Source organism: Dreissena polymorpha, chromosome 13, assembly GCF_020536995.1.
Source record: "Dreissena polymorpha isolate Duluth1 chromosome 13, UMN_Dpol_1.0, whole genome shotgun sequence".
In the NCBI taxonomy this organism is placed as follows: domain Eukaryota; kingdom Metazoa; phylum Mollusca; class Bivalvia; order Myida; family Dreissenidae; genus Dreissena; species Dreissena polymorpha.
Window position 1 is genome coordinate 43,394,966 of NC_068367.1, and position 27,892 is coordinate 43,422,857.

General features: G+C 33.2%; 2 protein-coding genes across 8 annotated transcripts in view; both read left to right on the forward strand.

The window, feature by feature from the left end:
- LOC127856170 (transcription intermediary factor 1-alpha-like) overlaps positions 1–27,532 on the forward strand; it is a 273,940-nt gene extending 246,408 nt beyond the window's left edge. The window contains exons 2-3 of one of the 4 annotated variants that reach the window (XM_052392234.1): positions 24,385–24,433; positions 24,749–27,532. In XM_052392234.1, coding sequence (XP_052248194.1) covers positions 24,765–25,760 — 996 coding nt within the window. In that variant the 5' untranslated portion in view covers positions 24,385–24,433; positions 24,749–24,764 and the 3' untranslated portion in view covers positions 25,761–27,532. Of the gene's footprint in view, positions 1–24,298; positions 24,434–24,748 lie in introns of those variants that run through there. The other 3 variants (XM_052392235.1, XM_052392232.1, XM_052392233.1) reach the window with 3 other exon arrangements.
- On the forward strand, positions 6,560–14,385 carry LOC127856169 (uncharacterized). Of its 4 annotated transcripts, none has more exons than XM_052392223.1 (5): positions 6,560–6,580; positions 6,787–6,844; positions 7,150–7,256; positions 10,808–10,854; positions 11,574–14,385. In XM_052392223.1, exon 5 carries the CDS (start codon positions 11,590–11,592, stop codon positions 13,504–13,506), a length of 1,917 nt encoding a protein of 638 aa, XP_052248183.1. In that variant the 5' UTR covers positions 6,560–6,580; positions 6,787–6,844; positions 7,150–7,256; positions 10,808–10,854; positions 11,574–11,589; the 3' UTR covers positions 13,507–14,385. The 4 variants fall into 4 exon arrangements, with proteins under 4 accessions (XP_052248183.1, XP_052248184.1, XP_052248187.1 ...); XM_052392224.1 differs by lacking the exon at positions 6,560–6,580 and adding an exon at positions 11,160–11,244 and having other exon boundaries at positions 6,690–6,844; XM_052392225.1 differs by lacking the exons at positions 6,560–6,580; positions 6,787–6,844; positions 7,150–7,256 and adding exons at positions 10,644–10,660; positions 11,160–11,244.
- Positions 27,533–27,892: the final 360 nt, after the last annotated feature.

The window sequence follows — 27,892 nt, forward strand, 5'->3', positions numbered from 1 at the left end:
TCTTTCCAATTTTGAGTTTTTGCGTCCAAAATAACCCGCTTTGCCTGATTTTCAAGGGACCTATAATTAAGAAGAATATGCTCAGCGGGGTTCTTTTTAAGAATTTTTAAAGCATTTTTACGGTCCTGTACCGCATTAGAGCACGCCTCATTCCACCACGGGACCCTATTTCTAGCTTTAACCTTGCCGGAGGAGACCGGTATGCTACATTCCGCTATGGACAGTATCTTGCTAGTTAAGTTAATACAGAACAGATTTGGATCCTGGGAGTGAACATCTGCAAGGGAGAGATCTGAGCAGAGGTCCCTAAACTGAGCCCAATTAGCTTTGTCCAATAAAAACTTTTGCTCTCCTGAGCATTGGGCCTCAGTTCCCTGTGCAATATAGTTGAGCAGGGTAACCTGTTGTGGGAGGTGATCAGATCCCATGGTATCTTTAACAGTTGCCCATGCAGACGCACTTGCTATCCTGGCATTAACAGCAGTAAGGTCAATGTGGGAGTTTAAACCAGTGGGGTTAAGTATGGTTGGAGAACCGTCATTGAGCAGTATAAGATTTTGCTCGTCCAACCATTCTATTACCGCCCGACCTTCTGCATCTGAGTTGATGGAACCCCAAGCAGGGTGATGTGCATTAAAGTCGCCTATGAATATTACATCATAGGGTCCTTTAATGGTCCTTAATTCCTTAAAGAGGCCGTTCAGAGTTTCAAGATCACATCCTCTTGAATATAAATTGACCAGGATAAGAGGCCGGTTCTTGTCAATAACCAATTTAATTGCTAATGCCTCAATAGCAGTGCTACCATCAGATTTAAATTGGTTGTTCACTCCCAGGTGTTCATAATTAATTGTGTTTTTAATATAAATGGCAAGGCCACCGGCTATATTATGGTTTAAAATAACATAATTTTTAAATTCACAGTTATACCCAGGTATTTGTTTAACAGAACTATTGGAAAATTTGGTCTCCTGTAAACATAAGATATGGGTATTAGGGTTGCAGTCAATAAACTATTTTAATTCTGTAAATTTGTTGGCGGAAAGACCACCAACATTGAATGAAATTATTTGCAGATTACTGTCCATAGTGGTGCGAAATTAACTTAAATTAACTTAATTTGATTTAATGAGTGGTGAGGAGATTTAACTCCTAGTTTGTGGCCCGCACAGGCCCCTTTGAGTTTCGCGGGGGTCCTGGCAAGCCGAGCATGATTCTTTTTAATGGGGAGGGTACCGCTGGCCGGGGGGGGGCATCCTGTGACCTAGTTTTTGACCCCAGATGACCCAAAAACAATCCCAACCCAGATTTTATCAAGATAAGCATTCTGACCAAATTTCATAAACATTGGATGAAAACTGTGACCTCTTTGGTCTACACAAACAAATTGTTGATGATTTTTACAATTATTTGGCCTAGTGACCTACTTTTTGATCCCAGATGACCCAAATACAATCCCAACCCAGATTTCCTCAAGATAAAAATTCTGACCAAATTTCATAAAGATTTGATGAAAACTGCACCTCTATTGTCTACACAAGGTTTTTCTATTATTTGACCTATTATGTGACCTAGTTTTCGACCTAGTGACCTAGTTTTTTACCCCAGATGACCCAAATACAATCCCAACCCAGATTTCATCAAAATAAATATTCTGACCAAATTTCATAAAGATTGGATGAAAACTGTGACCTCTACCTCTACACAAACAAATTGTGGACGGACGGACGCACGCACACACGCACGCATAACGGACGCCGGACATCACACGGTTACATAAGCTCACCATGTAACTTCGTGACAGGTGAGCTAAAAAATAAATACTCTGAAATGAAAAAACTTCGGTTTTGTAAACTGAAACAATTTTGTAGTTATTTTAAAAAGAATAAGAAATCTGTTGGAAATGATGTTTCTGTGAATTACTTTTGTAAATACTTCTCATCATTATGTAACGATGTATTTGTATGTAATAATGCAGCTGTCAAGGGGATGTAATTTCGCCTCTGCTCTTTTCTTTGTTCTTGGAAGAATAAGAACTACATTTACAAAGTAATTTAGATTCAGGTTTATATTTTGATGATATTTTGTTAATATTATTGTTATTTGCGGATGATATGATTATTTTGGGTAAAACACCAGAAGACTTACAAAATAGCTTAGATAATTTATATGATTATTGTAACTGTTAGGGTCTTGAGGTAAACACTCAAAAAACCAAGGTTATGGTTTTTCAGAAAAAGAAGTTCTTCCAAATGAGAAGTAGAGTTACAATGGGAACTTGTTAGAAACTGAAAATAACTTCAACGTTCTTGGTACAATTTTTAATTACACTGGCAATTGCGCCATGAATCAAGAGCATTTAATTGGTAAATGATTAAAAGCATTAAAATTACTTATGTATAATTGTAGAAAATATTATATCAAAACCAAATTACAATGCCAGCTCTTTGGTTTCTTTATAGGTTCAATATTGAATTATTCTGCCGAGGTATGGGGCGCACTTAAATCTAAAGAAAAAGAGCGTATACACCTCACGTTTTGTAAAAGTGTGTTAAAGGTCACAATTCGTACTTGTAACGCTGGTGTATATGGTGATTTAGGAAGGTACCCGTTATATATTACTCGATATATTAGGATAATTTAGTATTGGTGTAAATTGTTAAATACTGATAATATTATTATAAAAACGATTTATCAACAAAGTATATCTGATTGTTCAAAAGGTTATAATAATTGGGTATCAAATGTTAAAAAATTGTTAGAAACATATGGCTTTGCTGATTGCTTTAGAAATAGTGATACTCTTGATTGTAAAGCATTTCCACATATATTTAAACAAAGATTGATTGATACTTATAAGCAAGACTGGCATAGCCCTGTTGAAAATAGTAGTGTATAAGATTTGTTACAAAATTGTAAAGATAATTCCCTAACATATGAACTAAATTTAAATGTATTGCCAAGTAGTTTAAGACTCTTTGTCAATAGAATAAGATTATCTGCGCATTCTTTAAGAGTTCAAACTGGTAGATTCGGTAGAAATAGAAGTCCAAGAAATGAGCGATACTGTCAATATTGTAATTCCCTTTGATATTGAAGACGAGTACCATTTCACTCTTATTGGTCCTTGTTTAAGCAATATACGTAAGAAATATATTAAGAAACATTATTATGTACGACCAACAATATTCAAATTTATTGAGCTTTTGAAAACTGAAAACAAATCTGTATTGATTACATTTGCAAAATATATTAAAGAAAGCTTGGAAATAAGAAAAGGAATTACAAATGTTAACGAAAACTGATCATCCTCTTTACATGCTGTGATATGTTATATTGAAATGTCCATTTATTCGTGTTTATATGTTATACTGATATACGTGATATTATAAATTGTCATATAATAATATGTGTATATGATGATGTACTATACAAATCAAATAAACTATCTGTTCTGTTCTTATGACGATTAGTACATTGATTTTAAAGCGAGACCATACGATTTTGTCAAATATTTATGAATGTATATAAAATGTGTAAAAAAACTTATTATACATATATTTAAATATAAATTAAAATAAAAGTTAAGAAGAACATGTGTCGAAAAATGCAATACAAGTCAGATATTTTATTCAGAAATCGAAAATGTCTGAACAGTCAAATTCGCCTGCATGTATATCATGAATGTACGAACATATAGTTTTAGGGATCATTTTAATTTCCTGCAACGATATCTATTCATACGACACATGAACACTAACTCCAATCCTAATAAAAAGACGAATGCTTCGGTTATTGTAGGAAAATATGTACGAAATATCTTGACGTCACAATCGTCTCGGGGTGCTAATTTGTCTTTGCTGCATTTTATAAAATTCGTATTCAATGTTTAATTTGTTTTGCCTATTTTGTGTTATTGTAACATATTTTTATCAATATATTACAATTTAACACATATAAAAATCGTTTAACCTCGCTTTAAAGTGGCATCATGGCCATATTTCACTGTTGAATTGAGCTTTAAAGAATTAACAGGTCAAAAGAGTAAGTTAAAATGTGGTAACTGACCAATTATCTGCAACTCATCCTGCTACCAGTTGTTTAATTTGTTTTATATTATATTCGATATTTTACATTACTGTACAGTCCTCTAAGCCGAGTGGAACTGTCTTTTTATTAAAATGAAACATGGTCCGTTATAGCTAGAGTATTTCTCGTCTTAACGATGCATTCTAACACATATTTACTTGCGTTATTAAAATATGAAGAGCGATTATAGATTATATCATTTTTTAATACTCACAAACATCATACAATCGCAATAATATAACTGAACATGGTTAGACTCCTTAAGTTTGTTTCTTGAGTCTCCATATTGCTTTGTTATCTTATCTGAAGAGCTAATGCTATGATGCGCATTGTGCTAATTAATGTTAAGGTTCGTGGGGAGGATAAAATCCATTAAAACTTTGCTTTGGCTTTTCTTCATTCAATGTGCTACAATATGGTCAAACTATATATCATGTTAAAGCTTAAGACGGATAGAATAACATTAACACATTTTTGACATTCAATATGTGTGTGCTTTATTCATATTTTGGTTTAAAACCAATACATTTTACACTAATTTACAAAATCTCAAACTAAAGTTAGGAAGGATATGCACTACCTTAAGTTGAATAAATACAAAGCTATATACATATACAAGGTCAAATTAGCAACATTTCACAGAAAATTATTGTCATAAAACAGCAAATGAGTTTTATTCAACTGCCTTTTTTGGATAAATTTCCTAAACAAAGTTCTAAAAATAACTAAAACGGAACTTCTTTTTAAAAATCCAGGTATGGTGGATAATAAGAGTCACAATTCTATTTCAAAAGCTTATCAATTTTGTTATTTACCTCTCAACCAAATTGCAAATTTTAAACCATCTCAAATTGAAATAGATTGCAGACGACATATAAAAATGTAAAGGAATATAAAGAAATTGGCAAACCGATTGATTTTATATTTCGATTCCTTCTACCCATTTTGAAAGCGTGGCCATCGCTGTGCCCCGTAGAAAAACGTGCAAAACAAATCGGTCGAAACCACGTGCAGTGGTGAGAAAACCGGGTATGTGTATACACATACCTGAGAAAACACATACGTATTTTGACAGTTGGGTGGCAACTAGTAAAACAACTATTAACATTAATCAGCAAGAGATCGCACTAAATAACAGAAATGGCCACGTCACGTAGAGATATCATCACTTACCCTATTTCAAATATTTTCCAGCTGAAAATTATCCCTCACACGTCTTTTATTAGTTTATTTGTATTGTTTTTCTGGAGCCGAAGTGCATCTCACAGAATATCCATCCAACTTCCGTTGTTTTCACTTTCGTTATTTAAAACTCCGTTTAAAAGAATTATTTCTACTTTTAGATTGTTAAAGCGATGTATTATTATATATCATCAATAAAACTACCTCTTTAGCTCATCTGTTCAGACATTTTTCTAGACAAATCTTCGCACAATCCACAATTGCTTTGACCAATGTGATACATCGTTCCAAAACAATTTATAAGTGACAGGCATAGAGTGTTAGAAAAGTGTACACACGTTTGAATGTTCCCTCTATGAGTCTGGTAAATCCTCATCATGATGATTCGGTAGTTTTTACGCTCAAGCAATGCCAAAGTGCCATTACCACCTTCAATTAATCACTTCATGTTCATTTTCTGTAAATACAGATGTCTGTGTGTTTTTTTCCATAACGAAAACTTTGTGCAAAGTCTTACACCAGTGGTAATGACCGCAGTAGCAATTTTCTTCATTTTCTTGCTATCGGTACGACTTGTTGACTTCGTATTTTCCCACACTGGTTTGTTTATGAAGGCATCAACAGGTGCTACACATTTTCTGGCATCGAGACAATTTCGTCTTAAACTTTACATTCATAAACTTCTCGTCCATGTCCGTCAGAAAAAGGTCCTTCATACTGTACACCAGACATTAATTAACGTTTTAATTACAAACTTAATAGGCTTACAAACCGACTAATTTTCCTTCATCACACTAATCGGTTTACACCTTACTATGTGGTCATGCGGTTCACATCAAAATAATGCAAGCTGCCGGTTTCTATGGCTTTACGGCAGTTATTCTCTTAACGAGGAAGTTTTGCGTACATTGAATGCCACGAAGGTCTTCCATAATCAAGCTGGTTTTCAAATCATGTTTTTCACTCGCACCCATAGGCTGAAAAATGTCTTTATGTGCTTCAGCATCCAACTTGCCTTTATCTGGTTAGATTGTTTCCACGAGCCGATATTTTTGTTTTTTTCAGTGTCTTCGTCACTTTTAACTTTCTGTATGGATTGTTATTCCTACCTTCTTATTTTACATTCAAATGATTAATACAAAGGAATGTCACTTAAACCCGAAGTTTATGACAAAGTTAAAAAATAGCGATCAAATGCGTTCACATAAGCGTCAAACACGCTTCCGTATATAAATAAGTTATATTTAGAAAGCAATAACCTTTTAACTTAAATCTAATCACGCGGAAGATTACGTCTACATAAATACATGTTCGAATTTTGAAAGAACTTGAACGTTCAACTTCTTCTTACGTGTTTTTTTTTTAGTACATGTATTACTCTTAGTATAAATGTAATATTTAGTATAATTGATAGATATATTTAACTTTCGATTTTTTTATTATTTTCGGAAAATGTTAATAAATAGAACATTAGTGATTCGAGCTTTAAATAGTATTCTGTTTTATACTCCACAGTCATATTGAGGTACTGGTATAGTTTGGACAGGTGTAGTTTCAGAACAAGGTCGTTCACGTAAGTTTCTTTTTTCTATATTGCATTTCTTTTCCAGAACAAAGTATATGTAATCAATCGCGAATGAACAATAAATCAAAGTCTGCGTATTAAGTTTAAATGTCTTTATCTAGGTCGAGGCAATGCAATCAAATACATTCTTTTTGATACGAATGTTTCCTGAAGTCTATGTTACTGAAGCTCGTATTTAAGTTTAGAAATGTAAACTCATATTATTATTCAAGCAAAACTAGGACCTTTTATAAAATTAATAAAATGATAAGAGTTTTAAAAAATTATAGCTAATTCGGTTTACCCGATTTAAGGAAGTAATTTTGCTCCATGGCTGACGTAAAGGACGAGATAACAACCCTGAAGTGTGGCCCATGCTTGTTCGATGGCGACTCAGTGGAGCCAACGCATTTCTAGCTAGGTAAGAAGTACACGAATTTTACAAAATACTGATTTATTTCACCCATTAGTAATCGATACAATTGTCAAATACACTTCTTAAATTAAATAATATGTTAAATAATGATATTGCTTTTTTGGATTGTATGTATAAAATGTATACTGTAAAGATTATTTATTATTTTGTTTTAAAATTGTTATTTTACAAATCTGTTCATTTTTGTTTACAATATGGCGATTTTAAAATTAAACCAGTATATTCAGAAGGATTATGCGAATGAAAGAGGATAAAATATTATACATGAATGTTAAGGGCTACGACCATGCAATGAATGTTATATTTGATTCACAAGGTAATATATATGCGCTGAATTTAAATTCGTTAATGCAACAGGTAATTGCGAATAGAGGTTTTCACGGCATTGATGAAAGTCATTTTACAAACTGTAAGAATGGCACAGCGGTAGCAATTGAAGTACACCGGAAACATATATTTGCTATTCATATCTATAAGTATTAAACACGCAATAAAGTTCGAATGCAGCCTTAATATCTTCTACTCGTTCATTGAATTGGTAACCTCCATTTTAACTGTATTGATTGAATATAACCAATTCAAAGGTTTTTTTTATAGGTGTGTTATAAGTTTGATACTTGTTGATTCTGAATTAGAGATAAACTGATGTAAATTATATAGGCAAACATGTTAAGATAATGTTCAAGAAATAGACATACCTTCTGAATTTAATGTGTCGATTTAACTTATTCATATGACTGAATTTTTTAAGAAATAACATCAAGTTGTTAAAACGATGTAAAGTGTCCTTTGATAATAACATGCACACTTTGTTTAAATATATTTAATTAGAAGTATGATATTTAATCCAGTGCGTATATAGCATTCAACTTTCGGGTGAACCTTGACAAATGTTTTCTACATATAATACAGTGTCCATCATTAAATAATTGTATTTTCTATTATATAATTGCTACATTAATTTATTATTAATGGCAAACATTATATTAATTACACAAGGAACTCAAACTTTATTTTAAACTTGTATATAATGCGTATAAATTATGTAAATGACATATTTATCAAATGCTGGTAATATGTATTAACCTTTTTAAGGTACAGAGATACATCATCAGTATTTCTTATAAGTATTTATTTAACGTATCATAAACACAGTTTACTCATAGTGATGGATAAATGTATTAGTCAAATTCCAAAAATTCTTTGAACTTCATCATCATCATCCCCATTTAAATCAAAATTATGCGTGTTGCTCTAACCAGTTTCTTTTTCTATCTCATAAATAATTTAATGAAGACACATGAATGGGTGTTTGTATTTAACATATGCCACACATAAATGCAAAACCAATTATTTTATTATATTACATATTCAATGTGCACTGGTGATGAACCACTATAACACCTCTCAATGAAACAATGTTCACTGCATAACGTTGCGCCATCCTCCTTACGAACGAGAACCGGTTTGGATTAGGGTCCCAACTGACATAACCTAGTAACTGAACTCAAAATAATCAATAAAAAGCATCTGTATTGATAATCAATACTTAAGTACATATGTTCGATAATTTAAACAAACAAGCCTATCAAATGACGGGAAGGCGGTCTGGTATTTTATACAAAACAAAACGTATGAAATGGCCTGAGAGCGGGTTTATCATAATATATGATTTCTTTCTCCCTTTACATAATTTATCACCGGGTTCAGGTAATACACACCTGAAAAGCGAATCAATAGGTGTACAACGCGTATACATGACAAAATGAGAAACTCGTGCGTTTTTCGACCTAAACAATTACCAAATGGCTTTACTAAATAACAATAACAACACAACACCATTTTTTCAAAACGAGAATATTATCATACCTTTTAAGTATTTCAAATATATAATTGTTCATGAAGAAATATTGAAAAGCTCAAAGTTGTTCATAAAACTTGATGTTAAACCAGACGATTTTTCTGCAAAGGAGTTCCATCATTCACACACTTATCCAAAAACTATACAACCGGTACATTCACATAGTATGAAACTTTGGCAGTCAATCATGTGACAGCCAGATCGTTGGGATAAAATATGATAAAGATCATTATGGTGGGCATAACATTGCCGATTAAAATATTGATTTCATGTCTAATTTTACATAATTTTCTCCATATCTTACAATGGTGTTTTAAAAATCGTGTCACATATAAATCGAATATATGTTCATTAAAGTGATGGAAATGATGCTCGGGCTATCTAAAATACATTATTAGACTGAAAGGGGCATATCTTATGATTGACGAACAAAAGTTGGTCAGCCGAGCAGAAGTAAGGGAAAACTAGTTTTTTCTAACTGGAAACAACATTTCAAACAAATAAATATTTAAAATAAAATGAAAATCAGTCAGTTTCATTGTGAATTTGTGACTACAAGTATTATGCGCAAAAATCCGTTCTATAAAAAAGAAAGTATGATAGTCAAGGCACCTATGTTTGAAATAAAACAGCTATCTCAAACGTGTATATATAGTCAAATATTCAACATTTGTATGCAGAGAGATCGACATTAAATGTTATTCACTAATGGTGAGTAAATGTTCATTGGTTACATTCAAGAATTTATAGTAACGCATTTTATACTAAAAAGATCTACAAATAACTTTCTGGTTTCATCTGGAATACAAGTTATAAATGTGTTATTTATCATTTTTAGCAATTTCTGAAAGCAACAATTGATCATTATATTAACAACACAAAATGTTAGCTGAACACAAACATTTTGATACATAGCTGACAATGTTTGGTTATGAAACGATGGAATGCGACTGTTGTCTTTAGACACTGTTAATGAACGATTCGGTTTTTTTTACATTTCTTGCTTTCTTTTGGCCATTAAAATGCTAGAAATAGCTGAGCTTGCCGACTCAATATATCATGATTGTATTGTTAAAAATCAAATCATTACAAAAAGTATGATGCAAGACAAATATTCGAAAATATGAAACCTACAATCCACCTCAGCATTAAAAAGTGGCGTTATACAGATTTATGATGATTAAATACCTTGTAGATATACATTGATTTTTAAAGTTTAAAACCAGTAATGAAAGAATAACTAAATACAAATACACGTACGTTATCTTTAAAGAGATTGAGAACAATGCACGTGCTATAGCCGTTTTGTTATATCGATATGAAAATGAACGTCGGTTCTGAAAGTCGAAGTTTCCGACGTAAGTTTAAACTAGCAATCGCATACGAAAGTGCCACATGCACTTCCATATTTTATATATTTGAAGAAAGCAAAAACAGTATTTAACCAATTCAGTCATGCGGAAACCTTCTGCTACTGGGTTCAGTAAATAAATATGGAATTCGTTTACCTTTCAACATTTTAAACGCGGTATGTTATTATTGTAGTGTAATTAGTATTAATATGATTTGTCATATTATTGGTAGATTGATTTACTTTTCATTTTCAGAAAATGCTTATCAATAGAACATGCCTAGCTGCGAGCTTTAAAAAGTAATTTTGTGTTCTACATTTCAGCCATTTTGAGGAAGTGGCCTGATTTCTAACGGGATAAGTTCGTTCGCGTGAGTTTATTTTTTCTACAATTTGTTATCGAGTTTATCCTACAGAACAATACGTATCACTCGTTTATGGATCACAAATATAAAGTTTATAAATTTAAACGTCTTTAAGTAATTGTGTCACGTCGACAGTTAAATAGCACTATTGGCTTACGATTTGTAATACGAAGGTGTTTTGAAATCAAGCTTAAAGGGAGGGGCATTTTCACAGATGTTGGCATGTACTGAAGTTCGTCGTTAAAACGTTATATTGATAAATGTTAACATTGGATCTAAAAAGCTCCAGTACAAAAACATTTTTTTTAAAGTAACCCTCAACTGGGCTCGGACCACTGACCCCTGGAGTAAAAGTCTAACGCTTAGACCAGACTGACATTAGTGCTCATACAATTAGTAATGTATTTTATACTTTATTTAAGCAATCTTCGTAGTGTCACAAGATATAACGACAACAACAGAACTCTCCACATTATTCAATCGTTTCACGTTGAAACGCTTTATAATTTGCAGGTTGTTTAATCGGTAAAAGATGAATATAATCGATATTTTAGAGCATGGGAAATGTTCAGTATTACTGTTTCCTCACAAATATAATAGCTATTACAAAAATGTGCGAATCTGAAACAGTTTTTTTTAATGTTGTCAGTTTACCAAAAGATGAAAATGTCACTTTAATGAAGATAGTATGTAATGTAGAGAAATGTTAAAAAATCTTATTTCAGGGGTTAATCTTTGTAAATGGCCGACGTAATCCAAGAAACAACTACACTGAAATGTGGACCTTGTCTTTTTGATGGAGACACAGTTGAGCCAAAACATTTCTGTATAAATTGTCTTGAATACCTGTGTCCTGGGTGTGCACGAGAACATCGAAAGAACAAGTTATCTCGTGAACATACAATACTTGACGACAGTGAATTTACGCAGGATGTTACACTATTTGAAGAGATGAAGAAACTGTCGTACTGTCCAAAACATCCTAATGTGGAAGTCGATCAACACTGCGCAAGTCATGATGTTTTAATATGCACGTATTGTTTACAGAATGACCACATGCTTTGTGAAGGGATTACAAACCTTGCATTTTCACTGGGAGAGATATCCAAATCTAAAAACCAGGATGAACTTATTAATGATCTTATGACGACATGTACAGCGAAACAAACTGAATTCTTTACCAATTTCAAAGAAGCCCAAATTAATTTAAGTGCAGTTGAATTTGAAATTAACAGTTTTATTCAGACATTGAAAGATGTTGTTCAGAAGCTTGAGAGAACATTGAATGAACAGTTTAAAAAAGTGACACAACATTTTAAACATTCTGAAGAAACGTTGTCAAAGATTGTCAAGAAAGCATCATTTTACGAAACTATGAAAACGATAACGTCGAAGCATGGCACAGCAAGACAGAATATTGCTTTAAACTTCAAATTAGCTCTGTTACTTAAAGAACTGGAATCAAATGATTCAATTGAATCCGTTTCTTCTAAACAAATTCAATTTTTAAAATCAAACAATTTCCAGGATCTGATTAGCGAGTTGGATCAATTCGATGTTATTTTGAGATCTAAGAACGAATGGGCCTCCGACATTTGCAGTGATGAAGAATCCCTGTATGAAGATGCTTTGGACCTGCCTGAAACGAATAAACGAGATGAGGCGACGCAAGTAGAACAACTTATGATCGCACATGAATTGGGTCCGAAGAAGCCTTTGCACCGTTTGGATGTAAAGCATGACAATATACGATTGTTGAAGATTGAAAGCCAGAAGCCTGAAGAAGTATTGTGTTCTATAGTAGCACTTCACGTTTTATCTGACGGAAGAATAGTATTATTGCAACAAGGAAACAATTTGAAACTACATTCACGCACATTACCAATAATCTCAAAACTCCAGTTGAAACACAATGTTAAAGACATGTGTATTATTGATCAAAACAGACACGGATTATTTACAGTAGCTGTTTGCTTTGAACAATCGCGAACAATAACGTTCATAGAACATGATGTCACATTTCAGGAGAGGCACACTATCCACTGCAGTAACAATGTCGTTAGTATATCAATGTATGTTCACCATTTGGTAGCCCTTGTCGAAACGAAGGGTTTAAAATCATCTTATGAAATTCAGCTTCTGGACAAATCGACTGGTCACGCTTGTTACGCGTTTGATGAATTCAAAGGAATAAATTACAAACACAACTGGCATGGAACAGATGTGGCAATTGACAGGCCTACACGAATATATGCATGCACAACCACTTTGAAACTTATATTAGCCGATGCAATTACAGTTTACATCTTTAAGGTTGAAGATGGTGATTGTAAACACCAAACATTGTGTGCAGTAGGCCAATGCGTGTGGAAATATATTGAAGCGTTCAACTATATTGATCCGTACAGCATAACACCTAAGCTTAACAATATAAGAGATGTTAAATGTGATTCACAAGGAAATGTGTTAGCTTTAACAAAGTCAGATTTATATCAGATACGTCAGCCTTACGGCAATTTCAATTTGCGATGTCTTATTTCTGGTTGCCGAACCGCTGCTGCAGTGGCGATAGACGAGTACAGTCAGAGTATAGTGTTAGGCCATCAGAATGCAGATCGTGCGCACGTGTATAGCTACAGCTTTCCTACAGACAAATGATGTTTCTGCAATGTTTTATACTCGAAACAAAGCTTACACATTTTGTCTCATGTTGTACGTAGATTGTATTAAGAAATTATGGTATTTATTGTTTGACACATTGTAGTTGCGTGTCAAGTAAGTGTGAATGCGCATGTGTTGAAGTTCATTCGTGGTATTGTGTAACAAGGAGACAATCACACATGGAGGTAAAAGGATCGAATTTGGAATTTAAAATGTTAATATCTGAACATCCCTTTACGTTTTAACATTTTTCCATTACCCCACCTTAGATGATGTGTGTATTCATAGATAATCATACAATTATTGTTTGTATAGCATGTATATAATTTTGCAAATTTACTTTGTCAGTGAATTAACAACCGCCTTACGAGATGAATCAGTATATCAGCTATCAGTGTACAATCATTGTTGTATCTGATACTTATATTTTGCCACATTTACTTATCCGGTAAAGCATATAACCACACATATGTACATTCACACATATTTATCTTCAATTTCGTGCATGTGTCATATATAGATATTGTATCAAACGTTTTTACTTTTTAGGGACAGTGTGCATTGAAGTTTTGCAGAAATACATAGATGTATCTCTACTGATATTGTGTACATATCGTAAACTTTGGTATTTGTAAGAAAATATTGAAATAAAAAATAAACGCCATGTACATAAAATCGTGCATTAACATATGTAAATGTATGTCTCCTAAATTGTGCATAGGGTGTCAATGTTGAAAAAACATGTTAGAAAGTTCATTATATGTATATTAAAGCTCATTATATGTATATTGTATGTGACTCCATTCACTTTGTTCATATATCATTGTTTGTAATCTCACAACATTCGACTGACCAGATTAAACCATCGATTCCTCGTGTCAGTGGTTAGAATGATCTTTGCATCCATATGATGTCACACACAAAAATATGCTACTGTAATACGCCAGGTATGTTTTTCTGTCAACAAACAATGTAATGTATTCTCAATAATTATGCCAAAACGGACTGAATATACATCATCCAGGAAATTATATTTATCGTTATATGAATGTGCTGCTTGCAGCATGGTCGGTTTAACATTTAATGGTGCATGGATGCTCGTCTCATTAATTTAAAAGACAAAAGCTTAATTGATTTGTAAACAAAGATATCAACTTCAGTAATGCGAACTTTCGATTTTATCAATGTCTTATTCTTATTCACAAATACTACCTCGCACATTATTTACACAATGTCGTTTATGACAATTTAGCATCTGTGTTTTAAACTTCATTAATGAAAATGTTTGATAATTTTGTCATAGGTATGCCTTACAAAAGCTTCTTGTATTTATGTCATTAAGCTGTTTATATTGTCAAAAACATTGAATATGATGCAAGGCATGTAAAATTATACAAATTCCATCTACCTCCGTAATAATTTGCTGCACGATTATTAATTATCAGTTGTGATTCACAATAATACGCGAAGAATCCGGCTTGTGACAAACAAAAATAACATTCTATAACAACCTTTAGGCTTTCACTGCTTTTCATATCTTCTCATGCATTTTAAATGAATATTGAATAAGTGTAATTTAATGATTTAAAGCATCAAGCATCATTTATTATTTGTATTACTTTTTTATCAGTCGTTTTGTTAAATTTATAAAACTAAATTATATGTCATTATAACGCTACCTATAAGTTAAAGCAACTAAAATGTATTAAGCAAGCATGTACTCGGTATAATTACAAACATTCCCTACTAAGATCCGTACATTCAAAAGCATTATATGGGTTCCTTGAGTTTAATAAGACAGACAAGCAAGTAAACAATATAAAAAATATTGTTTGGAATTTGTGTTTATTGCAATACTATTTTCGTCCATCAAAACGCACGTTCAACAAAACAGCATAAAATGTTTTCGTAACGTACATACAATAAAACAGACGAATACGTCAACAACACTCGAACTGTTCTAAAGTTTCATTTATTGATTCAGTTCCTTTCAACCTATTTGAAACTACAGTAGCAATATATATATACGAATTCAAGTGTATACCATCACATGGAGCAAACTCTTTAATCAATAATTGTATAGTGTCTTGCAATACGGTCTTTCCTATTCAAAGAAATGCTCATTTAGAATTGATCGTGCTACAAAAAATGCATGTTTAATAAGCTTTTCTCTTTCAAAATTGATCGTGTAACAAAAAGATGTAACACCAAAAACGAATTTGTTAAGATTTGATCTATGCTCGTTTGATGGTCAAACAGCGGATGTGTAACAGTTTTGTGTTAACTGTCTGGAGTATCTATGTTCTGGATGCACCTGATAACACAGAAAACACAAAGCATAACGCTAACACTAAGTAAACGGAAACGACAAATTGCCTCTTAATTCATAATTATTGTCTCCAGAGAACACTTGTCTGTATATGCATATTAACATTGATGTTTGAACAATATTAACTGAACAGGTATATAGGGATCGGAATGTTTACATTGATTAACGATACACAGTTAACATGCATATACGTTTTCATTGAAGTAAGACTGTAGCTACATCAAATAGAGAATTTCAATAGTTTTGGATAAGCGTTGCTTTCTGCGACATGTAAGCATCAAAGACAGTAAAGTTTTACAAATCATAATCAACAAAATCAACGTGCAGAGACGTCAAAATCGTGAACACGAAACGGTCACTCGAATATAACGATACATTGTCGGGCAAAATGGCCTCGACAAGGCGTTGCGAAGGGTTGTGTCGAAAGTCGATATCTGATATGCTGATCGTGACCTTGTGACCTCATTTGAATGACATCTGACGAGTGGTAAATTAGCATTGGTCTATGACATTGAACTTCAACTCGAGACATTGTATCAAAGCATCTTGCGCACTTATGCAACGTAATTTTAAAATCCATTTATAAATAAAAGAACAAGAGATGTGTTTGTCAGAAACACAATGCCCCCTAATTCGCCGCTTTGATTTTTTTACCTTTGACCTTGCAGATGACCTTGACCTTTCACCACTCAAAATGTGCAGCTCCACGAAAAGTAAGTAAGAGATTGAATGGAGAATTTTTTATGTTTTTAATTTTTGACCGTTGACCTTTAAGAATGGCCTTGACCTTGACGTTTCACCACTCAAAATGTGCAGCTCCACGAGATACACAAGCATGCCAAATATGAAGTTGCTGTGTTCAATATTTAAAAAGTTATGATAAGATTAGGAAAGAAAAATACAATGATATTTGACCTTTGACCTAGAAGGATGACCTTGACCTTGACTTTGAACCACTCAAAATGAGCAGCTCTATGAGATACACAGGCATGGTTAATATCAAGTTTCTATAATCAATATTGCAAAAGTTATCAAACTTTAACCAAAGTTAAAGTTTTGGGACAGAATGACAGACAGACAGACAGACAGACAGACAGACAGACAGACAGACAGACAGACAGACAGACAGACAGACAGACAGACAGACAGACAGACAGACAGACAGACAGACAGGCAGGCAGGCAGGCAGGCAGACAGACAGACAGACAGACAGACAGACAGGGCAAACACAATATACCCCCGATCTATCGATCCGGGGGCATAAAAAGGCGTTGATTTCTTATGTTTGACATCGAAATGCAATCATAAGCGTTGACACAGAGACACTTCAGCATAATGTCCTTTTCACTTTCGATAGGTTATATGAATGTACGTACATTTTTCCACGCCCAGATAAAGCGTTAAGAAAAGACAGAACAACAGTTTATTGAGACTTATGCAAAAGTACTTCGTCTCCGTGCTTAATACACACAGTATTCTCTGTCGCGTAACTTTTTATGACAACATAACATAACATAACATATACTAGTCATTTGAGGACACAAATAAATACAATCGATTGTTAGAAAAAATAATTTCTATCAAGGCGGTATTGAAGTTTATTTGTCAGTATTACTAAGAATCGCATTTCTTATGACAAAAGCTTTTTCGATAATGTACATTCATTATAACAATCTCCACGCAGAGTTGTCGTTCCTTGCTATCACATACAACTCTGCGAAAGGCTCAGCACGCCATTTTGTCTATAAAATAGATAAAACCGAACAAACGCATTCAATGTGTATTTGATTGGATATTTAAGATCGCATGCATTAAATTAAGAAATATGACTTTTAAATGTACGATAAATCGTGCAAAAACTTGCGAGTTTTAATGCAACTCTTTGGAACTATTTTATTGCCCATTTACGCAGATGGAATCATTTCATGCACTTCACAAATGTAAACAATTGAACATACTTTTTAAATGAGTGACGTTAGGAATTGCTTCGACGTGTGTATGTATGTTGGTTTCTTAACATAAAAAACATATCAATTTTATATAATAATGAATTAAGACTGATATAGGATATCATGGTATGAGATGGTTTTCTTTAATGCAGTGAATGCAATGTAACCGTCGTGCAAGATATTGTTTAGTATACTGTAACCTCAATGATGAACGCTTGGAATGATCATGACATGAATGAGGCGCTTTCATAACAATAGTCCGTTCTGAACTCAACACAGATGTGAATGTTATGTGACCGTTGTGCAAGAGATTGTCATTATAAATTATTGATTTGTCGTATGAAACAAGTAACTTTTGGAATTAATATACAGATACCTTAATGCAAAGTATACGGCTCATATATTTTTTTAACTGAGTGTAACAGTAGCATATACATATATTATATTTACTATGCCACACTTAAAGCAATAAATTAAAATAAACTAGATCACCAACAACCGCTTAATTTGATCGATGAACGGTAGTAAAATATGCAAATGAGAAGCGGCCTGATTATATCCGCAAGTGTCTGCATATTAACACACACACAATAGTTCGCAAGCAAACAACATAAAAGAACATTTTTAACGCACACAAGTCAACAGAATACAAAAAACAGATTATAGAAGCTTCAAATTATTATTCAAATAAATCGTTAGACCACATCTAGAATATGCTAGCAGCGTATAGAGTCCATCTAAATTTAAATACATTGAAGTCATTTTGCTAAATTTTACTCTAAGTATGGTGATTTAATTTCAAAATATAATGTTTCTTTAAAATGGCATTTAAATAATGGAATCTCCCATCCATCATTTTACGGAGATGTTTTGAAGCGTGTCCGCAATTTAAAATATGTTAAACCAAATGTTCTTATTAAACTTTTCAATTTAATTAACTTGTTTTTATCAAAAGGATACGATGCTTATGTACTTAAAAACACGTGTTTGATGGTTTTCGATTCACTATATCTTTCTTCTCTTAAAATTTGGAATCATTAGTGATATTATAGGCATTTTTCACTGTTGAATAAAATTGTGTCATTGTGTCGTATGAACAAATCTGCATGAAAACTACATTATAGGCATTTTTCACTGTTGAATAAAAATGTGTCATTGTGTCGTATGAACAAATCTTATGAAAACTACATTTGGACTCAAATCGTACACCAAATCATTCTGTCGTCAGTTGTCAAAACACCTATATACTGTTTGATTCCAATAATGTCGCTTTAATGGAATTACTATTTTTATATAAATGATTCTTAATATTTAATCAACTAAACTTGTTTTATTAGTAGTACAATTTTGCAGTAGCCCCCCATTAATAGTTTTATTATTACTTTACAGTACTGCCCCTGGATTTTTTCACGTCATTGTGTCTTCGCCTGTCAATTACGTCATAACTCTTTCTCTGTTCCTGGGTACATGGATTTTCTGACGTCATACGATCAACTTTCCAGTTGTAAGCTACATGCATAAGTCATTGGGTTTATAACGTTCAATTTTATTTATATTTTCTCTCTGATAGGCGTTTCTTTTTTATTTAATTATTATTAATTTAATTTTTAGCAGTCACATAAACAACCAAGCAATGAAATATGGAATTTTTACACCCATTATTGCTGCTTCTTCCTGTTTTTGCGCGATGATTATCTGAAATATTAACTTAATGACGCTATTTTCTTAAATCTTTTTCTATAAAGAAGGAATGTAGTTGACACTTGTTTGAAGTTTCATTTTATCGTTCGTCAAAAAGTTGTAACTCTGTTGCTCTGGTATCTTCAATACCATTGAGTAATTAAATTGTAATTAAATTGAATGCGTTTTAATTCCCTTTAATTATTGTTTGATTCGAGTTACAATGCTATGACGTTTAATTTTATTTACACTTAAATGTATTAGAATATTGCTGGGCCAAGTGTGAGGTTGAGCGCTCTATAACCGGTTTAAACCCCCAATGCTTTGCATTGACCGTTCCAAGGCGGTGACCCCAGCTTTATTCATATTTTGTGTTTATGTTGGTTTGAATTGTGCTGTTTTGTACTGTTTGGGCAATCGGTCACTTGCCTTAAATAAAGGACCAACTAATTGTTTTTAATAAGAATTCAATACTGCTCCAGCAGCTGGAGTTTCACTTCTTTATATTGAGTATACAACGTAGAAAAACAAAATGTTACCAACACTTAAGGATATGTCATACCAGAAGACTAAAAACTGATAAAACTACTTACTTTAAAAGTTTTTCGACTTCGGGGGATATTATAAAAACATGCAAGACTTTAAACACAAACAGGCACTGTATAGGTCCCTCACACAACTAGAGGTCATCTTTGAAACAAATAAAAGACAGATGCACACGTGACTATCGCAAGAACTTTTTCTCAAACCGTATTGTAAACATGTGGAATGAATCGTAAAAGCCAAGAACACCGATACATTTAAAAGACGCCTTGTAAAATATTGGAGTAATCATCCTTTGATGTATGCCTATAAATATGAATATAACATTGTAACCGCGAAAATCCGGTCGTTATGTACACATTTATTCTCCTTACAAATATATCACAGTGCCTGCAAATCCAACTCAGCGTTTGCATGGTTAGAATCTCCCAAATATACAGCGTGTTTCAGACAGCATATAAAACGTGACTTTCATCTTTTGAAGGCAATTATTGTCCTATGTTATCCATAATGCCATGATCAGGACAGATGTGTTATTCGCAAACATGTAAGTGATAACAAGTCCTATGTACACGTTTACATACTCTATATTTGTGCATGGCTAAAGAGCTTATAGGTATCATAAAGTAACAAACAAACGGAGGAACATTTTAATTTATTGGTCACTATTTTATAAAATAAAATGCACAATACAAGCAAAAACAAACAGATAAGAGAAGATGTGAACATTACAGAATTATTTAGCAATGTTTCAGTTTCAAGACTTCAACAAAATTAAACGAATACGATAAATCAATTTGGAGTTGTCAATAACATGAGCAAATAGTAAGTTTCAAATAAATAAATTTGCACACATAAATTGTATCATGTACTCATGTGATATGATTTTTAAGTAGATAACATTACATGATTATATCCCCTAACTAACAAACTCAAGTTAATCAATATTTATCTAAATATTCCATTAAATACGATTGAAGCTTTTTTATAAGAAACGATAAATACAACTTCTTATATGAATTGTGTGACCTGAATATAAATGAAATATAAAACAAATCATAACAAGAAATGTGTTTGTCAGAAACACTTTGTCCCCTTCGGCGCCGATTATTATTTTTTTTACCTTTGACCTTGAAGGATGACCGTGACCATGACCTTTCATCACTCAAAATGTGCGGCTCCATGAGATACACATGCATGCCAAATATCAAGTTGCTATCTTCCATATTGCAAACGTATTCATAAATGAGCGATATTGGCCACATATATTTGACCTCTGACTTTGAAGGATGACCTAGACCTTGACCTTTCACAACTCAAAATGTGCATCTTTATCAGATACACATGCATACCAAATATCAAGTTGCTGTCTTGAATATTGAAAAAGTTAGTGCAAATGTTAAAGTTGGATCAAACAGAGCAACAGACAGACAGGGCAAAAACAATGTGTCCCCCACTATAGTGGGTGGAGGGACATAAAAAGACAGAAAAACCACAATTCGACTTTACAATTGTTCATAATCTTCATAAACCTTAACATGTACAATGACATCAGGAAACAAAAAATGAAAACATTGTGCACAATCCTGAGGTTACTGTTCATAGGTATATTAAGTTCCATCAAAGTTTCAACAATAATTGATGAGTTACTTGAACTCAAAATTTGAAGTATTGTGAACGGACGGACAGACGGACCTATAGTCCACACTGGTAAAAAAACAAACAACAAAAACAACTCACTGAAACTCCGATATTTTTGTATTTGGTTCAGGTACGTTGCTGTGCACGCCATTTCGATAACAGTATGCCCCTATGATACCTTTCTTGTGAAGTCGTTATGATTTCATTATTTCAAAGATTGCTTTTACCACCTTACTTTCCGTTTGGAATCGTCCCAGGCAGTTTGCAAATGGTTGCCAGTCTTACAAGGAAAAGGAGTCACTAGGTTATAATGTGATAATGCGGTTCGCAAACGACCAATTACTCCGGATATGTCTCTTGCTATCAACTTAACTTAAGATTGTTCAAACTCTTTTGACTCCACTGTGAGTTAAATAACGCTATTATATTTATAATAATATATTATATTACTATAATTATATTATTACTCTATCATCCTGAAATCACCTACTGCTGTGTGACATTAATTATCACAACTGGGGAATCCGGTGTCATATACGATTGAGTAAGACGACCCCGTTACAGTCTTAACTATTGAACATTCATGTGAAACGCTTTCATCAGAATCGCTTTTCCAAATGCTGTTATTTTTCAAGCTGCATACATACGGCTGGGGATGAAGTTTCGGGCCCCGTGTTCAAGTGTTTTATCAACGGACGTTTCAAACCGCTTTCTAGCATACTGTTCATCACTAAGAAAAGCAGTCGTCGCAGGTAGAAGTGATCTCCTTCTCCGACATTGCTAGCTAATCCATTGCATGCGAGGGGGGGGGGGGGGGCATTCAGTTACAAATTTAGCATTGTACCCGACACTACGATACTGTTAAGTGACTGGCGTTTAAAAAGCTACGAACACAATATTTTTAATGACTTCCATCAGCGTTACCGCGCCATGAAGAGCGTTCAAAGTGTCCTAAATAACACACAAACAACATATTTACTCTCGATGAACCATTTCAGTATATTAATCTACATCCATTCAGTTATTGATACATATTATGTTAACTTGATACATGTATTCTCTTGTATTTGATGTATGTTCTATGGGCGTTCGTTTCTAGTGCTATTTTAATTTGTATATGGTCAAGCTCGCGCATCTTATTCAATGTACGACGTGTTATTTCCTTCCGTTTATTTATAGCAGTTGTAAGTAAGTAGTAAATAAAGATCTCTTTATTTCCTTAAATATTGGTGTGTTCATGTTTTAAGTGGTATTTATATTTTAACTCGTTTTAGAAGAGAGACTAATAGCTTTGCTATCAATCTGTTTCCCCTGCCAGTTACATAATATTATTACTACTTCTACTACTACCACTACTACTACTACTACTACTACTACTACTACTACAACAACAACAACTACTACTACTACTACTACTACTACTACTACTACTACTACTACTACTACTACTACTACTACTACTACTACTACTACTACTACTGCTACTACTTCTACTACTACTACTACTACTACTACTACTACTACTACTACTACTACTACTACTACTACTACTACTACTTCTACTACTACTATTACTACTACTACTACTACTACTACTACTACTACTACTACTACTACTACTACTACTACTACTACTACTACTACCACCACCACTTCTACTACTACTACTACTACTTCTGGCACTACTACTACTACTACTTCTACTTCTTCTACTACTACTACTACTACTGCTACTACTACTACTGCTGTTGCTGCTGATACTGCTAATGCAGTTGCTACTGCTACTGTTACTACTAGTGATAGCAATAGAAGTAATAGTAGTAGGTGTTGTTGTTTTGTATGGAGTAGTAGTAGGTAAAGTAGTTGATGTTAATGTGTTTTTTTCGCTTTTTTGGGGGGGATGTCGCCATTTTCAGTAATAATTCAGTATGATTACCGCGGTCGGTTAACTAACTCAAAATTTTCCTGGGTTAGCTGGTTTGCAAAAACCAAGTGCAAATACAGATAAATAAAATAAGAATTGAGGGGAGAATAGCTTCGAAGTACAGCGTTCTACCAACTTAGCTAAACTGAGCAATATATCATTACGGCACTTTTAAAAATCATTATATGAAGTATGATGCAAGAGACCTATTCGTAGATATGAATTGCACTCTCCGCGTTCGCATAAAAATGAGTTATACAGATGCTAAATTATCTTCCTTCAAACAATGGAGTTTTACAGTTTAAACACAGGTTATGGAAGGAATACAAAATACGACTCCGTAGCTATTTTCAGAAATACAAACATTTGCGTTATATTTGAAGGGATTGAAAACATCTACAGATTTTTTTTATAAAGATATAAAAAGGAATGTCAATTGTAAAATTCGAAGTTTCCGACAAACGCTAACAAACTGCGATTACAGCGTTCTCATAAGTTTCACACACGCTTCCGTATGTTAATTTTTTAGAACGCTCAATAAGTATTGACCCATATTCAGTCTTGCGGAAGACTACTGCTATTGAGAATAGTATATACATGTAATTATCATAAACTTTAACTTTCAACTTCTTTTATGGTATGTTATTAATTATATTATTAGTTGTATACTAATGAGTTGTCTCATTATTGTTAGATTTATTTAACTTTCGATTTACTTATCATTTTCAGAAAATGATTTTTAATTGAACATGCCTAGCTTCGAGCTTTGAATAAAGTGATTTGGTGTTCTACTTCGCAGCCATTTTGAGGAAGTGGTATGATTTCTAATCATTTCATAATCGGAATTAGTCCGTTCACGTAAGTTTGTTTGGTTTGTTCATAGTTTATTTTACCAAACAATATGTATCACCTGAACTATTAAATAAGCGAGTAATAGATTTAAAAGTCTGAAATTTATCTTGGTTACGTGGACAATATAATCGCACAAGTTGCTTACGATTTACATTTCGTATGAACTTTGAAACAAGCTTCATGAAGATATTATATAATGAGAGAACTGTCAACAAATGTAGCATTATTTAAAATGATTAGTATTATTTATACATTTAAACCATATATAAATTATAATTGAAAAAAATGATTTTAACGCGAAGTGGTAATTCCAAATTTCAGGTAATAATCTTTCATAATGGCCGACGCTATAACGGAAATAACAACTCTTAAATGCGGAACATGTCTGTTTGATGGGGTTACAGTTGAGCCAAAACATTTTTGTGTGAACTGTCAGGAATATATATGCCCTGCATGTGCACGAGAACACAGAAGGCACAAGTCATTACGTGAACATACAATACTTGAAGGCAATGAATTTCCACAGGATGTTACACTATTTGAAGAGATGGAGAAATTGTCATACTGTCCCAAACATCCAAATGTAGAAGTCGACCAACACTGCCCAAGTCATGATGTATTATTTTGCTCGCAATGTCTACAAAAGGACCACGGTCTTTGTGAACGAGTTACAAACGTTGCATGTTCTCTAGAAGAAATATCCGCAACTAAAAAACAAAGGGAACTGATCAATGATCTTCTGACGAAGTCCAAAGCGAAACAAACTGAATTATTCAAGCATTTAGAAGAAGCCCGGATTAATATGAATGCAGTTGAAATTGAAATCAATAGTTTTATTCAGACATTGAAAGATGCTGTACAGAACATTGAGAAAACATTGAATGAAAAGTTTACAAATTTGACACAACCTTTTAAACATTCTGATGAAACCTTGTCGAACATTGTCAAAAAAGCATCATTTTACGAACATATGCAAGCGATAAGGTCGAGGTATGGTACAGCAAAACAGAATGTTGCTCTAAACTTCACATTATCTGTATTACTTAAGGAACTGGAATCAAATGACGACTCTATTGATTCCGTTTTTTCTAAACAAATTCAATTTTTAAAATCCAACAATTTTGAGGATCTGATTAGCGAGTTGAACCAATACGATGTTGTTTTGAGATCTAAGGACGAACGGGCATCCGACATTTGCAGTGATGAAGAAGACACGTATGAAGATGCGTTGGACCTTCTTCAAACGAATAAACGAGATGAAGCGACGCAAGTGGAACAACTTATGATTGCAAATGAATTGGGTCCAAAGAGACCTTTGCGCGTTTGGCTGTAAAGCATGACGATATACGATTGTTGAAGATTGAAAGCCAGAAGCCTGAACAAATAATGTGTTCTATTGTAGCACTTCACGTTTTATCTGATGGAAGAATTTTATTATTGCAACAGGAAAACATTTTGAAACTACATTCGCGAACATTACCATTAATCTCAAAATTCCAGTTTAAACAAAATGTTAAAGACATGTGTATTATTGATCAAAACAAAAACGGATTATTTACAGTAGCTGTTTGCTTTGACAAATCACGAACAATATCGTTCATAGGACATGATGTCGAATTTCAGAAGAGGCACACTATCCACTGCAGTAAAAATGTCGTATGTATATCAATGTATGATCACCATTTGGTAGCCCTTGTCGAAGCGAAAGGTTTGAAATCATCCTATGAAATTCAGCTTCTCGACAAATCGACTGGTCACGCGTGTTACGCGTATGATGAATTTAAAGGAATCAATAAAAAGCACACCTGGAATGAAAGAGATGTGGTCATTGATAAGCCTACACGAATATGTGTATGCATAAACACTAAGACAATTGCATTAGCTGATGCAAATACAGTTTATATCTTTAATATTGAAGATGGTAAATGTAAGCACGAGACATTGTGTGCAGTAGGCCAATGCGTGTGGAAATATATTCAAACGGACGAAGACGCATATAATCTTTGCAATCTTAGAGATATTAAAAGTGATTCACAGGGAAATGTGTATGCTCTAAAAAAACACGTTTTTATCAGATAGCTAAACCTTACAACAGTTACAATTTGCGACGTCTTATTTATAATTTCCGAAGCGCAGCAGCAGTGGCCATAGACGAGTACAGTCAGAGCATAGTGTTAGGCTATACGGATGCAGATCGTGCGCACGTGTACACATATAGCTTTCCTAAAAAAAAAATGAGGTTTCTTCAATGTTTTATACTCGAAACAAAGCCTACACTTTTTGTCTCATGTTTTACGTAGATTGTATTAAGAAATAACGGTATTTATTGTTTGACACATTGTAGCTGCGTGTCAAGTAATTGTGAATGCGCATGTGTTAAAGTTCATTCGTAGTATTGTCTAACAAGGAGACAATAACACATGAAGGTAAATGGATCGAATTTGGAATTTAAAATGTTAATCTCTGAATATCCCTTTACGTTTCAACTTTTTTTTCTTTAACCCCATCTTAGATGATGTGTGTATTCATAGATAATCATACAATTATTGTTTGTATAGCATGTATATCATTTTGCAAATTTACTTTGTCAGTGAATTGACAACCGCCTTACGAGATGAATCAGTATATCAGCTATCAGTATACAATCATTTTTGTATCTGATCTTATATTTTGCCACATTTACTTATCCGGTAAAGCAAATAACCCACACATATGTACATTCACACATATTTATCTTCAATTTCATGCATGTGTCAAATATAGATATTGTATCGAACGTTTTATGGACAGTGTGCATTGCAGTTTTGCAGAAATACATAGATGTATCTCTACTGGCATTGTGTACATATCGTAATCTTTGGTATTTGTAAGAAAATATTGAAATAAAAAATAAACGCCATGTACATGAAATCGTGTATTCACATATGTAAATGTATGTCTGCTATAATTGTGCATATGGTGTAAATCTTGAAAAAAATGTTAGAAAGTTCATTATATGTATATTGAAGTTCATTGTATGTATATTTTATGTGACTCCATTCACTCTGTTCATATAGCATAATCTAACGACATTCGACTGCACAGATTAAACCATTCATTCCTCTTGTAAGTGGTTAGAATGATCTATGCATCCATATGATGTCACACAAAAAATATGCTACTGTAATACGCCAGGTATGTTTTTCTGTCAACAAAGAATGCAATGTATTCTCAATAATTATGCCAAAACGGACTGAACATACATCATCCAGGAAATTATATTTATCGTTATATGAATGCACTGCTTGCAGCATGGTCGGTTTAACATTTAATGGTGCATGGATGCTCGTCTCATTAATTTAAAAGACAAAAGCTTAATTAATTTGTCAACAAAGATATCAACTTCAGTAATGCGCACTCAAGAACTCTCGATTTTATCAATGTCTTATTCTTATTCACAAATACTACCTCGCACATTATTTACAT

What these genes read in the sequence shown, in the direction of transcription:
- LOC127856169 (XM_052392223.1), top strand. Translation starts at nt 11,590, where the DNA reads ATGGCCGACGTAATCCAAGAAACAACTACACTGAAATGTGGACCTTGT.